At 38.1% G+C, this 13534-nt stretch overlaps 1 protein-coding gene and 1 long non-coding RNA gene across 2 annotated transcripts; both read left to right on the forward strand.

The window, feature by feature from the left end:
- The first annotated feature begins 1104 nt into the window (after positions 1-1104).
- On the forward strand, positions 1105-10720 carry snx6 (sorting nexin 6). The gene is made up of 14 exons (XM_015002968.2): positions 1105-1322; positions 1473-1523; positions 4251-4355; positions 4450-4560; positions 4676-4797; positions 5405-5528; positions 5682-5777; positions 5874-5979; positions 6498-6573; positions 7341-7380; positions 8330-8416; positions 8501-8660; positions 8748-8833; positions 9070-10720. The coding sequence occupies exons 1-14, from the start codon at positions 1317-1319 to the stop codon at positions 9121-9123; spliced, it is 1224 nt and encodes a 407-aa protein (XP_014858454.1). The 5' UTR covers positions 1105-1316; the 3' UTR covers positions 9124-10720.
- Positions 10721-11942: 1222 nt separating this feature from the next.
- Positions 11943-13512, forward strand: LOC148152739 (uncharacterized). Its single transcript, XR_015761946.1, has 2 exons — positions 11943-12222; positions 12734-13512. It is a non-coding gene; the product is annotated as an uncharacterized LOC148152739 (long non-coding RNA).
- The last annotated feature ends 22 nt before the right edge of the window (positions 13513-13534 follow it).

Here is a 13534-nt window from a genome sequence, read left to right on the forward strand (position 1 = left end):
ATTTAAAAGGGTGTTCCCTTTGTTTTAATTTATGCAATTAAGGCGTGTTGTTCTTCTTGTATGGTTAGACCCAGTTTCAAATTACTCAGTTTGGGCAATTTTATTACCTTCTGAGACCTGTTTAATTTCAGGGCTACCGCGCTTTTCTATCTAGACAAGGGAGAGCAAAGGTCATTTAGACAAGCTCTTCTTATGCCAGTTTGAAATGTGATGTTACTCCTAACTCCTGGTTGGAACAAAGCCTCTAGTCTTCCTCCAGAGTTCAACCAAAAGGTAACCTGTCTTAAACCTATTTTATTCTCTGCCGGGAATTCTTACAAATACAGATCAGTGCAGTAATTTTAAATTGACATGAAGCCTGGTTCGCAAAGTGGTTCAGAACTTCTGCATCATCTTGGACTCCATGTAGTTGTTACTATAAAACTACAAATTAGACTACTTCAAGTCATGTTAATTTTAACTAACTGGTATTCTACTAATTAAATTGCAATTATGTGTTGTTAATTTGTTTGTCCTTAAGTTTTAGTGTCTCTCTGAGGGAGATGACTTGAGATGTCTCCTCGCTCCCTGCTCATCTGAGACATGGCCTTTGTGCCAGTTCATTTATGACGTGGTTCCTTCCTGATAACAGACATTCTTCTCTGCAGGCCCTCTAAGATGTTATCTAAAGGACTCTTGCTTAATCCACTATTTTACATGTCGTAAGATTTAACTGTATTAAACACTAAGAATATTTATTTTCCTCAACACTAACCGCAGTGTGAAAAATAGTATTACGTAACTTGGGACAGGGTAGTTTTTTTTTTTTTTTGGAGATACCTTTCTTAGTGAGAGTGAGATTCATCTAGTAAGACTGAAAAAATGAAAGGGAAAATGAGTCCCTCTCCAAGAGCGAGTTTATCCGACTTGTATGGTTTTTTTTTTTTTTTACTAATATGTGAGAAATAAGAGCCACCCCATGCTGTCCAAAGTTGGGAACCCAATAAAGAGAGTAAAAATACGTAGACCTGTAGACGTGTAAATATTTTGAATGTTCGACAACAAAGGTGGTTATTACGAAATAGTTTAAAGAAACAGATGGTAGCGCCTTCATGAAGTCACAATCTCCAAACTTCTTCAACAATCCTTGTCTTTAGTCTTAAAATAATGAAATTAAAAATCATACAGTTTTTAGTTTCATAGTGTTTAGGAGATCACCGTTCCTCTTTAAAAAAAAATACCGACTCCTATGTTTTCGAACGTTTCCATGATTTTTTTTTTTCTTCTCACGAGATTTGGCAACTGTGTCCACTTCCTGTCACCAGCCGTTCGCAGCCATGATGGTGAGTTTCTTCTTTTCCTCGCCCTCTTTCTTGTTTTTGTGTAGTTTTTTTAAGCTTGGTGGTGGCCCGCACCGTGATATACACTTGCAGTAATTCCTTTCAGCTCGAGCTGCGGTTAAAATAACTGTGTGTTTGTTTGTGCCTCTGCAGCAGGAAGGGCTGGACGACGGACCCGACTTCCTCTCCGAGGAGGACCGGGGAGTGAGTGCCCTCCTTCTGCCTGTCTGTCTTTGTACCAATGAATCTGTTCGCCTGCCCAACTATATGTTCCAGTATGCCCTTTGATAGACTTGTTGTTCTTGTTCAACTCAGCTTAACCACTGAATTTTAATTAATAAATTTTAGCCTTGCTAGCCGTCCAGGCTAATGTTAGCTTCATGCTAACTGGTTTACCGTCTGTCAGTTGTGGTCAGACTGGTTACCACTGCCGAGAGTCAAAATAAAGACAGTGGCTGATGGGCCTCTAGCTTTACATGCTAACACAGCTAAAGAGATGGCTAACAGTTCGCTGGGGTGTTCGGTTCTTTTTTTTAACTTTGAACTGACATTATCGGTTTGTGCTGTCCTGTTCACAATCAGGCTGTCACATGACTTGACACACCTCTCCTCTTTGTGTTTCTTCTGTATTTTTTTTTTCGTTTTTACTTAAAAGAAGATCCTAGTATGTTGTCACTGGTTTACTTTTAAACATCATTATCCAGCACAGTGGAAAATGTGCACCAGACACGTTACCTACTGTGGGAACGGATTCATTTTCCAGTGAAGTATATCTATAGACGTGGGATTTGGCCCCTATCTTAGCTTTTCCTAAAGCAGAAGTTCCAACTTCTGACCCACAAAATAAAAATGTAAGAGGCTCTTGACCCTGACTCTTTAGTTGAGACTTCAAGCATTTTGAGTCATTTAAAAACTGGTATATTGTTTACACAATCAGCATCAAGTCAAAAATAACAACAAAAAAGACTTGAATAAATAAAAATAACATGTTGCTTAATATGTTATCTATGGCTGAAACGATTCCTCGAATGATTCGAGTACCTCGATTACTAAAATTCCTCGAGGAAAATTTACCTGCCTCGAAGCTTCGTTAATTTATGTTTTATTAGTTAGCGCACCCTGTTCCGGCCGGGACTTCATTTGCGTTGCGCGAAGCTCTCACTTCCGCCTCTGAGTTGTTGACAAAAGCTAAGTCTCAGCGGCATAAAGTCCAATTTTCAAGATTGGCCCGTGGGGATTTTATTGATTGATGATAATGCCCGACCTTAAAATGACTGGGGGAATGCCTGGAGTACGGCAGCATTTCTCCTCCGGGGCTGCTGGTTGAAAGCGAACGGCGGGAAGAGCGCTGAGGTGAGCGGATAGCCTGAGCAGGGCGGGCGGCTGAGTAGCTGATGCTTACCGTGTAAATGTAGCTTTACCGACGAACCGCACAATAAATTTCATATCCCGGTCTGAAGAAACGGGTGGCGGAGCGCATCGTACATGGCTGGTAGATGAGTTTCTGAGTGTGACCAATGAAGGTGTCGTAAATATCCCGTATTGCTTCCCCCCGTGTTCGTCCCCCGGTCTAACGGTTCGTCAGTCCGCTGGTCTATTTCCTCCCCTCCATCTTACGTTCGTTCATTCGCCCTCTCCTCCCACTCCAGGCGGCATTTCCCGTATTTTCAAACCCAAAGCGTGACAGGTTAGGTGGCAAGGTGAGTTTAATTAATCTATTAAACTCACTGAAGATGAATACATAAACTAAAAGCTGGATTGTAGACATTTTTTATAAGCATATTTGTGAGCCTGCCTCTTTGTTATTAAATTCAATATAATTTCAGATTTTTCTATAACTTTTCTTCTGGTTAACTTAGAAAGTGAGCTATTATTGTTACAGGTTAGTTTTCTAAACTACAAAAAAAGCAACTGTTAGGGATGCTCAAATATGAAAAATTGGACTGACATTGATATCTGATAGTAACACCGGTATTATGCCAGATTTACCAATATTTCATTTTATATTTTTTTTTATCCGATTACTCGATTAATCGTAAGAATAATCGATAGATTACTCGATTACTAAAATATTCGTTTACAACAGCCCTAATGTTATCTTTGGCAATCAACTTTATTTAAAAAGGGACCATGTACAGCTCAAACATAAATGTCACCATTCGATGCACTGTTTCAGAATCTAACAGAAGCTAATTTGACATAAGTTTTAAGAACTGGAAATGTGTAATGGTGACAAAACCTGACAATTTATTGTTTTATCCACGTTTTTCAAGGTGAAATAAGAGAAGTGTGTTTGTGAACCAGTCAAATTGAATTTTGTTCTTTTCTTTCATCCTGATTAAGTCTGTCGCAGTAAGCAATTAATCGCATAATAAAATTAAGATTGATTATTTCAATTCTTATGATTAATATTTTCTGAAGGAAAATTTTATTTAGAGACTAGTTGTAAGTAGTGTGTACTTGTGTTTTGGTGTCATGTTCTACTTTGGATAGTTTATGTGTTTTCCAGTTCCAGTGTGATGTTTTCTTTACAAAATTAAAGTTTATTGGTCTTTGACAGGGGGTATTTGCATTATTGTGCCATTGTCAATACTTTACTTCAAAATGGTCTCAAAACTAATATAAACTCAAAAATATTATCATTTATTGCAATAACTTCTGGGACAATTTATCGTCCAGCAAAATTTTTTGTCAGGATGTTAAACTTGATGAAATGGCTAATACTGTTCTTTTTAGTTTATGTTCACCAAAAAGTGTTTGCAATTTGTTTTTTCATATTTTAATCAAGAAATATCAACAGTAAAAGATGGCATGTGGGTTGTAGCCACAAACTCCCAGTTTGATGCAGGTGGATCTCAGGGCTCTGTACCTCTCAGCCTTCAGGTTGATCTCTGACAGTCGTGGTTTTGTATGCTTTGTGTCGTCCTGCAGCCGCGAGCGGTAAATGTGGATCTGGAGATGGACGCCACGCTACAGGTGGACATTTCTGACGCGCTCAGTGAGAGGGACAAGGTGAAGTTTACCGTCCACACCAAGGTGAGACGCACATCAGTTTATTCCCTCACCCTCACTCCCCTGCAGTGGCTGCTTGATTGTGTCAGGATAAGTCATGCGCTCCATGTTTCCACAGAGTACGCTCCCCAACTTCAAACAGAACGAGTTCTCTGTGGTCCGACAACATGAAGAGTTCATCTGGCTACACGACTCATTTGTTGAAAATGAAGACTATGCAGGATACATCGTAAGAACCACACACATTCAAATGGATGTGCTGACTTTGTTCAAATAGTGTTTGAACATCCAGTTTAACTGATTGTAGCAAATAGAGCTATTTATCAGTGTCTTGTGTTTGGCAGATCCCTCCAGCCCCCCCCAGACCTGATTTTGATGCATCCAGAGAGAAGCTGCAGAAACTGGGGGAAGGAGAAGGATCCATGACCAAGGAGGAGTTCACCAAGATGAAGCAAGAGCTGGAGGCGTAAGTCACACACCTTCTCTGCATATTCGCACGTACTAAAGGGGCAGTGTTATGTAAAATCAACTTTTCTGAACTTGGCATAATGTTATAATGTTATTCCCATAAAAACATACCTGGAGTGTCGCCTTTATTCTTTCGTGCATGTTTGAGAAATCATGCATGTTTTCTCATGCATGATTGCATTCAGCTAAAACCCCTCAGACATGCAGTTTCCAAGCTTCTCAGCTTCCGCCCCACAGAGCAGCCCTCCCCAGTCACACCTGTCTCTCAGCTCCTTCAGACTAGCCAGTAGAAATTAGCAAACACCTGGTGGAACTGTGTATCTGCTACGGTGATTATATGAGCTACTTCTCAGGACAACGCTGGTATAAACATTGTTAAAGGGTTAATAAAGCAGCCATGTTTGATGACTTCCTGAAGGTGGAGTTTCAGAAAGAACAGGCGCTTCTTAAAGAGACAGAGACCCAATCTCAAAGTTGTATTTGATATATACAACATTTTTATAACAATGGTGGCTTGATTGTGATTATGAAATGGCACAGTGTGCCTGGAAAATACATAATACTGCCCTTTAAAACGTGTACCTGACTGGTGTGTTTTCATCCAGAGAGTACCTGGCTATCTTTAAGAAGACCGTTGCCATGCATGAGGTCTTCCTCTGTCGTGTGGCTGCTCATCCCATCCTCAGGAAGGACCTCAATTTCCACGTCTTCTTGGAGTACAACCAGGATGTGAGTGTCAGGCACAGCTTGTACAGTGAATACTCTTAATAGGTACTAATATTTCAGAGTTGATTTATAAGCAGTAATGGGACAAGTCAGGAATAGCTGAGAAAATCCATGGCGATGCAGTGTGTATGATCACCACCATGTTGTCCCTGACAGCTGAGTGTACGAGGAAAGAACAAGAAGGAGAAACTGGAGGATTTCTTTAAGAACGTTGTGAAGTCGGCTGATGGTGTTCTAGTGGCTGGAGTCAAGGTAAAACCAGAAGTAGAGCTCACTCCTCTTAGCTGCCTCTCATGCTCTCATGTTTGGCTTTTTATGGAAGCGTGTCGTCTCCTGCTTGTCTTTCAGGACGTCGATGATTTCTTTGAGCATGAAAAGACATTTCTACTAGAATATCACAACAGAGTCAAAGACGCTTCGGCCAAATGTGACAGAATGATCCGCTCACATAAAAGTAAGCTCGAGCCATGCAAAATCATTGTCATTTAGAAGTTTTCTAGATGATTGCTTCACGTTTCCATATTACTCTTTTGACCTCACCTTGGTTCTGCTGACTCCTTGAAATGTGTTAATGTGTTTTTCCACCAGTTCTTGTTTGTTCCTAGCCTTGAAAACATTGAATTAAACTGAAACTCAGGTGGTTATTTTATGGCATCTATTTTAAAGGAATATTGACATAAATATTATTTGTGTAGTTAAATTGTCCAGGCACTAACAACCTTAACAAAATCGCAGAATAAAACTGAAGGAGGATCAAACAGTAAATGAGTGTGACCTTTATAACGACTAGGCGCTAGTACCAGCTGCAGTTAAGAAACTGTAAACTCCATGGTGGAAACATCCACCTAGAAAACCAAAAAACACCTATTAGTGTTTTATTGATGATGTTTTCCTGGCAGGGAGAGCAGGTTGAAATGCTGTCAGTGTGTTTGTGCTGTGATCGCTGTCTGATGAGTATCTCTGCCCGTTTAGATGCTGCTGATGACATGAACAGAATCGCCTCCTCTCTGTACACATTAGGAACACAGGACTCCACAGACCTCTGCAAGTATGGACAAAGCTATTTCAGGGCTCAAACAATTAAGTGGATTAATCCTGATTAATCAATTGTTGAAATAATCGTCAACAGATTTAGTAATTGATTAATCAAAAAAGGCAATTTGGTGAAAGCCCCCATAGAACATACTTAGAGCAGTAATTAAGTCAAAATTTTACAAAAAAATATATACATTTTGCATTGAAGATAAAAACACCTCTCTCTGTAAATGTGTTTTAGCCAAAACTCCTGAGGTGGCGTGGTTTTAACTCCACCTGGTTCTGATTTACTACAGGAATGCTGCGTTAACGCATTTCAGGCAATAAAATGTTTTTCTTATCTAAAGAAGGAATTTTGCATCTTTTAATGTATTTCTAGTATTGTATAAAAAAGACTTGCGTGGATAAATGTGTAGAATGTGCCAAAATTTTTATCTGATTAATCATCATAATAATTCATATATCAATTAAGATAAACGTTTTTGATGACACGCCTTCTTGCAGTTAAACATGACGCCTATTGCAGAGGCGTTTGTTCAGTTATGTTTTATTCCTATAACTTGAGCTGTTTTAATGAAATCACAGACACAACCATCCATACCCAGTTGATTTTTCAACATTTTCTGTTACTAGAGAAAAATGTGCGTCTGGATGGAAAATGGAAGATGAATTTTCTAATTCCACAATGAAATCATATCCTGACGTACCTTCTTCACATTTATATTCTGGGGGCGTCAGAATGTAACCAGCATAATGTCCCTTTGTTTTTCTTTCCTTAAGGTTTTTCCTGAAGGTATCAGAGCTATTTGAGAAAACTAGAGTAAGTGTGTCTTCATTTCCTCTCATTTCTGATCCTGGTTAAATGAGGCGTTAACATGGCCACTTGTAGGCTTGATTACAGTTGACAAGAAGTTCAGTTTGATAAAGGTTTAGTTGGAGGTGATTCGTCCTGAGGCCATGTGGTTGTTGGGTGGGAATGACGGATAGAGCTGGGTGTCATCAGCATGGCAGTGGCATGTAGCAATAGGCCTGTCATAATAAATAATAAATCACTTAATTGCATGATAAACTAAACTCATTTACTTGATTCATCGTTTTTCTCTTTTCTTTCTCTTTTTACCAAAACTGGTCTTCAGTCTGGTGCTTTGGTTTCAATTATTCCTTTTTTGAAAGACAATTTTGTCTACAGAGAATTCAGAATTCATTTTATTTGTTGTTTCTGTTGTTTAGTTTATATATTTTGGATATTTAAAATGTCTTCCAGTTCTAATGTTTAAATGTCCATCAAAATTTAAAGTTTATTGATCTTTGAGACTGTGTTCTTGCATTATTCTTCCATCGTTACTATCATATTAGTTGAAAGTTGTCTCAAAACAACAATATTATCGTTTATCGCAACAAGCTTTGGGAAAATGTGTTATTGTGACAGGCCTATGTAGCAATGAAATTTTTGTAGCTTTACTCCTGTGAAACATCTGAATCTTTTAAGCTCTACATATCTAAGATCATTACACAACACTCGCCTCGTGTGTGTTTTTGATGTGACAAGCAAATAACAAAAAAATGTACTTTTATAACTTGGATGTAGAATAATAGTAAAGGTAATCACTGAAACATTACTGGGAATGAATTTTTCAATGCTATTTAGAACTTTAAGAATAGTTAAACCCAGAATATGTAATAGTAATAAGCGCTGCTGTGAACTGGACCTTTACCTCAAAGTCTTTTTCCTGAAACTGATTGTTTCTGTTTTGGTTTTTGCCTTAAAGAAAATTGAGGCTCGAGTTGCAGCAGATGAAGACCTGAAGCTGGCTGACCTGCTCAAATATTACCTGAGGGAGTCACAGGCTGCTAAGGTCTGAACACATACTGACAGATGAATCACCAATAATGAGCCAGCTGAGTGAAAGTATTGATTTTCCATGTGCCACCCTGGACAGGACCTGCTGTACCGGAGGAGCCGGGGCCTGGTGGACTATGAGAACGCTAATAAAGCTCTGGATAAAGCGCGAGCTAAAAACAGAGATGTTTTACAGGCAGAGACAAACCAGCAGCTTTGCTGCCACAAGTTTGAGAAGATCTCTGAGTCTGCCAAGCAAGGTCAGTCACTGCTTTAGTGCGAATTATTGGAATTATTGTCAATTATCTTGTTAGAAACTCTGACAATGCGTCTCCTTCTGAACGTAGAGCTGATAGATTTCAAGACGAGAAGAGTGGCAGCTTTCAGGAAGAACCTGGTGGAGCTGGCAGAGCTGGAGCTCAAACATGCCAAGGTACCGACGTCACTCTGTGGTCAACTTCCAATAAAGAGTGTGGAGGAGAGTCCATGGGTTAGAGTTAGGGTCATTATTGGTCCAGTTTTGGGTTCCCTAAGGGAAAAACCCTGATGTTTTGTGGAGTAAAGTTTTATGGTTAGATGAGACAGATATTTTTATGTCCTTCCTTCGTCACTGCTACAACAGCCTGAATTGTATTTTTTTATGGACTACTTGTCTGCTTGTGTCTCTAGGGTAACCTGCAGCTACTGCAGAGCTGTGTGGGCGTCCTGAAAGGTAACACTTAACCGTCCTGTCCTGCCTGCAGCCAGCTGGACACGCCCACTGTTAGGACGGAGCCTGTAAGAATGGACAAAACACTGAGACATGTGGACCAGAGAGACAGCTGGGGGTCAAAAATGACACGAAGTCTGTTTTCTTCATCAGTAACCAAACACAGTCTTCACCACTCTACTCACTATTCCTAAAGCCACCCATGCTTGTCCTTCTGGTTCATCATCAGAACCTCAGCACCGGCACTGGTCCTCTTGGCCGAATGCAAGCCCTGCAACACTTTTAGCGTGCTTTCAGTCTAGTCTATCACTTTAGGTATTTACTTGATTTCTCCTGAACATCCATCATTTGAAAGTCTTTATCATCACCCAGAGAACAAATCCGGTCCATCTGGGCTCTGCAGTCTGGATGTAGTTCAGCTCTCAGCTGTAGTTGGACATGTATTAGTAGTTGTGCTGAGTTTAAGCACCGTTCGAAGAACTCTTTTAAATACTCTACATGAAATAAATTCACCATATAATCTACAGATAAATGCAATGAAATGACAAATATGATTCGCTGATGTGTTCCATAATTATCCACACTATAAAACAACCTGATGCAGTATATAAAGTTACATGAACGCCACTTGAAGGTTGATAGTGAAAGCAGCATGTTGGTCTGTACTAAATGCTTCCAGTTTGTCAAATAACCATCAACTTACTAACCCAACAGTGTCTAAAGATGGCACACGGAAGTATTTTGTTAAGTGAATCAAAACAATAATTGATAAGAAAACATATCAACTAATACAGCAAACATCATTATAGGAACACAAATATGAACTATTTTTAGCTTCTCACTTTTCTTCCACTTCTGCCAGATTTTTCTCCTTACTGACGACACATATCTCGGTTGATAAATGTGTGTGTTACGCCGGGACGGTTTATCCATTTACAAAATTATTGGGAAGCAAATCAGCAAAAAGACAAAACTACTTAAACCCTGAAACGTTTCTGTTTTGTATTATTTTACAGACAATAAGTTTGCTTGTTACCCATCATGTCCCCGTCTACATCTTCCTCCTCTGTTGTTTTGGTGACGCTTGTATGTCTGGATCTGTTTTAACGTGTTACTGCTGGTGTGTGCAGGTGGAAGCCGGCTCTTGGTTCCTGTTCTAGTTTAAGTGTCATTTAAAAGGAAAAAAAAAACTACAAAAATTTACTTGTACTTGTTTGTATTAACCAATGAATGCTAATCGTCTGTTGCTTCGGTTTGTTTTCCATTCCAGTCGATGGTGGAGCTTCAGTCTTTTTGCCTTAATGTCAGTCGTTCAGTTTAACTTTATTTAAAAAAAAAAAAAAATGAGAGAAATCTACACAAGAAATGTTTCTGTTTTTTTTTTTTTTTTCAACTTTACTGTATATGAATGTTTTTTCACTCTTATGTGACCAAAGCTTCCATTACCGATTAAAAACGAACAATTAAAAATGGAGGTGTGATGAAACAGAAAAGATTTAAATGAATGATTTTGAAATTCACATTATTTTATTTGTTTAATCTTCAGCAGGTCTGTAATCCACCCTGGTCATCCTGAGATTCAATAAAACTTTATGGACACTTTTCTTACAAGTGCTGGGTTTATATGATTTTCTAAAGACACATAATACCTGACTGTTTGGTAGTGAAATCTTCCAATCTAGTTTGTGATGTATGTAAACAAATGTGTAATTTTTTTCACCCACAAAACATGGCCAGGTAGTTTGCAAACCTAGATTGTGATATGAATGCTGTTTTTAAACATTATGGCTTCAGTTTTTTTGCTAAAGTGATAAACTGATCATAAAGAGACTAATTTAGCACAAAGAGCTTTTTTAGTTTGAAAGCATAATACAACAAAAATCTTAAATGTTCTACCACACACGATCAGCTAACTTAATTTCTTTATAGCACATTGAAGCTGCAGAAGAGATCATCTGAATTTACTTAAGGTTGCTATAGAAATGGATGTTCATTAAGTCATTGCCTTGTGTTATCCTCCCTCACGTATGTGTGCAGCCGACATTGCATAGCAACAAGAGATGGAGGAAATCACAGCTGAGCATGCTGCAGTTCAAAGAAAGTTTCTTGATCATGAATAACGGTAACGCTTTATTTGAAGGGGGTTGAATAAGACTGTCATGACACTGTCATAAACATGACATAACACATGTCATGAACATCAATAAGTCTTCATGAATATTTATGACTGTTGTCAAACCGTCATTCGGTAAATTATGACACTTTTAATACAAAGTTGACATTATTCAAAATGTCTTTGTTATGACAACTTGTCATTAACCAAGAAATCATGATCTGACATAAATTTGTTATAAAAGTATTACCGATTAAACTTTTAAAATTAGCTTCATGTAGTAATATAAAGCTTTGCCATGTTGTTTAGTCTTAATTTTCTTAATTTAGTCGATCCTAAAGTTTTACAGCAAGATGTCTACAAAACACTTATGAACTTAGCATTTGAAACATTATTTAAGGCCGTTTTAACCCTTGTGCGTGCGAGGACTGAGGCAAACGTAGAGAACTGTGGCAAATGATAAAAGTTTTACGTGTGTGGGGTCGGTTGGTATGGACCCCATTTCTAAACACAAGGGCTAAGTAGTGAAATACACCGTCTCCACCAGTGACAGGCAGCAGTGGACGAACAGGCGTGCAGTGTGTTGGTGAAGAAGAAATCTTCCATATTGTGGCGCAAACTTAACACAAGTTAGCTAAAGTTATTAAACACAATTACTGTAACGTTAGCCCTTAATAGTAAATATATTTTAAAGATAGGCAATTTGTTTTTTCCCCCTAATCTAGCAAATTAAAAGCTAATATATTAGTCAAAGTTATCCTTCATGTGCATTATTTAGCGACTTGGCTGATGTGACACAGAGTTTGTGTTCTTTGCTTTGGCAACTTTAGCCACATGAAGACCCAGGCTAGCCTAAGGACACATGGTGGGGAGGACAAAGTTGGCTAATGAAGACATGCTACGAGTGTGGAGGATGATAATAAGGACCAGCCACCAGAGAAAGAAGTTCCTATTTGACCAAAGAGAAAGAAGCAGATGAAATATTCCCAAAGAAAATTAGGTAAGTCGTTTTTGTGTTAATATTTTCACCATGTGAAGTGGGGTGGGACAGCCAGTGGGGAATGGGGAGCAGGAATCAACATTCACCAGCTGAGTTAAGTTACGTTTTAGACAACTAAAACTGATGTTAAATCTATTTATTTATTAATAAGCTTCTTGCAAACAACCCTAAGTTAGAGTATCTGGTTAGAAATAATTTAGAATGCTCATTAAGTAAAAAGATGCATTCATGTGCCTAAAACTATATGTTAAATGATGCATTCGAATAACAGTGGCAGTATGTCTGAACTTCTGCCAGACAAATATTTGATCAGAATAATTTTGTTCAGCTCCAGTTATTATTCCACTTGTATTAAGAAATAATTGTATTGTACTTTATAACAACCAGTCATGTTAATTTGTCTGCCAGTCTACCATTCTGACAGTGTGCAGCAAGGGACATTTTTGAAATGGTATTTAAATAAATGCTGGAATATGATGACATTGTTTTTTGTTTTTGTTCTTTTTTTAAGTGACCACAATGAATTGAGTCATCACCGACTATGAGAATGTCCAGAAGAGATTCACCAAGTTTGAATTCATGAAAAGGCTTTCGCCATGATTAACTATTGCAAGAACAGCTGTAATTTCTGAGCATTTCTGGACACCTTCAAAGAGCTGCTTCCAGGAAATGAAGACAAGAAGAAGATCTCCTGTTTTCAGAGCATTACAGGAAGACTATTACGAAGGAGATGGCTGACATAATCAAAGAAAAAAATGTTACTGTTGAAAGAACCTATTTTCTTAAGTTAAAGAATAAGTAATTCTGTTTTAGTTTTTCAATCAGCATTTCAGAGTAACAATATACTGACCAGACATTAAAACCTCTGTTATCTTAGAACAAGTTATCTTTTGTTTTATTCTAATGTACAAAGGGTTTGTTCTACAGTTATGATGGTAGTTATAAGTAGTCCAGTGTGTTTCACTTCATTTGAGGTAAGACTTAATATCAATAACTCTGTCATTTGACACTGTAATACTAAATTACATCTTTATAATTGTTGCTACTAGTTTCAATTTACTTGAGATAAAAGTTAATATCAATGACACTGTAATGACACTTAATGACTTTGTCATAACTGTTGTTACTTGTTTCACTTGAGGTAATAGTTAATATTAATGACACTGTAATAACACTTAATGACATTCATAACTGGTGCTACTTGTTCCACTTTAGTTGATGTAAAACAAATTGTTAATGAGTCTGTTATTAAATCATTTGACCGTGTAATAAAGCTTAGTGAAATCTTTATTGCTTGTCCTACTTGGTTTGC

Source organism: Poecilia mexicana, unplaced genomic scaffold (genome assembly GCF_051168715.1).
Source record: "Poecilia mexicana isolate PSO_F unplaced genomic scaffold, ASM5116871v1 scaffold_22, whole genome shotgun sequence".
NCBI lineage: Eukaryota > Metazoa > Chordata > Actinopteri > Cyprinodontiformes > Poeciliidae > Poecilia > Poecilia mexicana.

Bases quoted from the DNA above. Each gene is read 5' to 3' on its own strand.
- snx6 (XM_015002968.2), top strand. The intron at 4,356-4,449 runs GTGAGACGCACA...ATGTTTCCACAG, and splicing joins AGTTTACCGTCCACACCAAG to AGTACGCTCCCCAACTTCAA. The intron at 8,417-8,500 runs GTCTGAACACAT...CACCCTGGACAG, and splicing joins GGGAGTCACAGGCTGCTAAG to GACCTGCTGTACCGGAGGAG.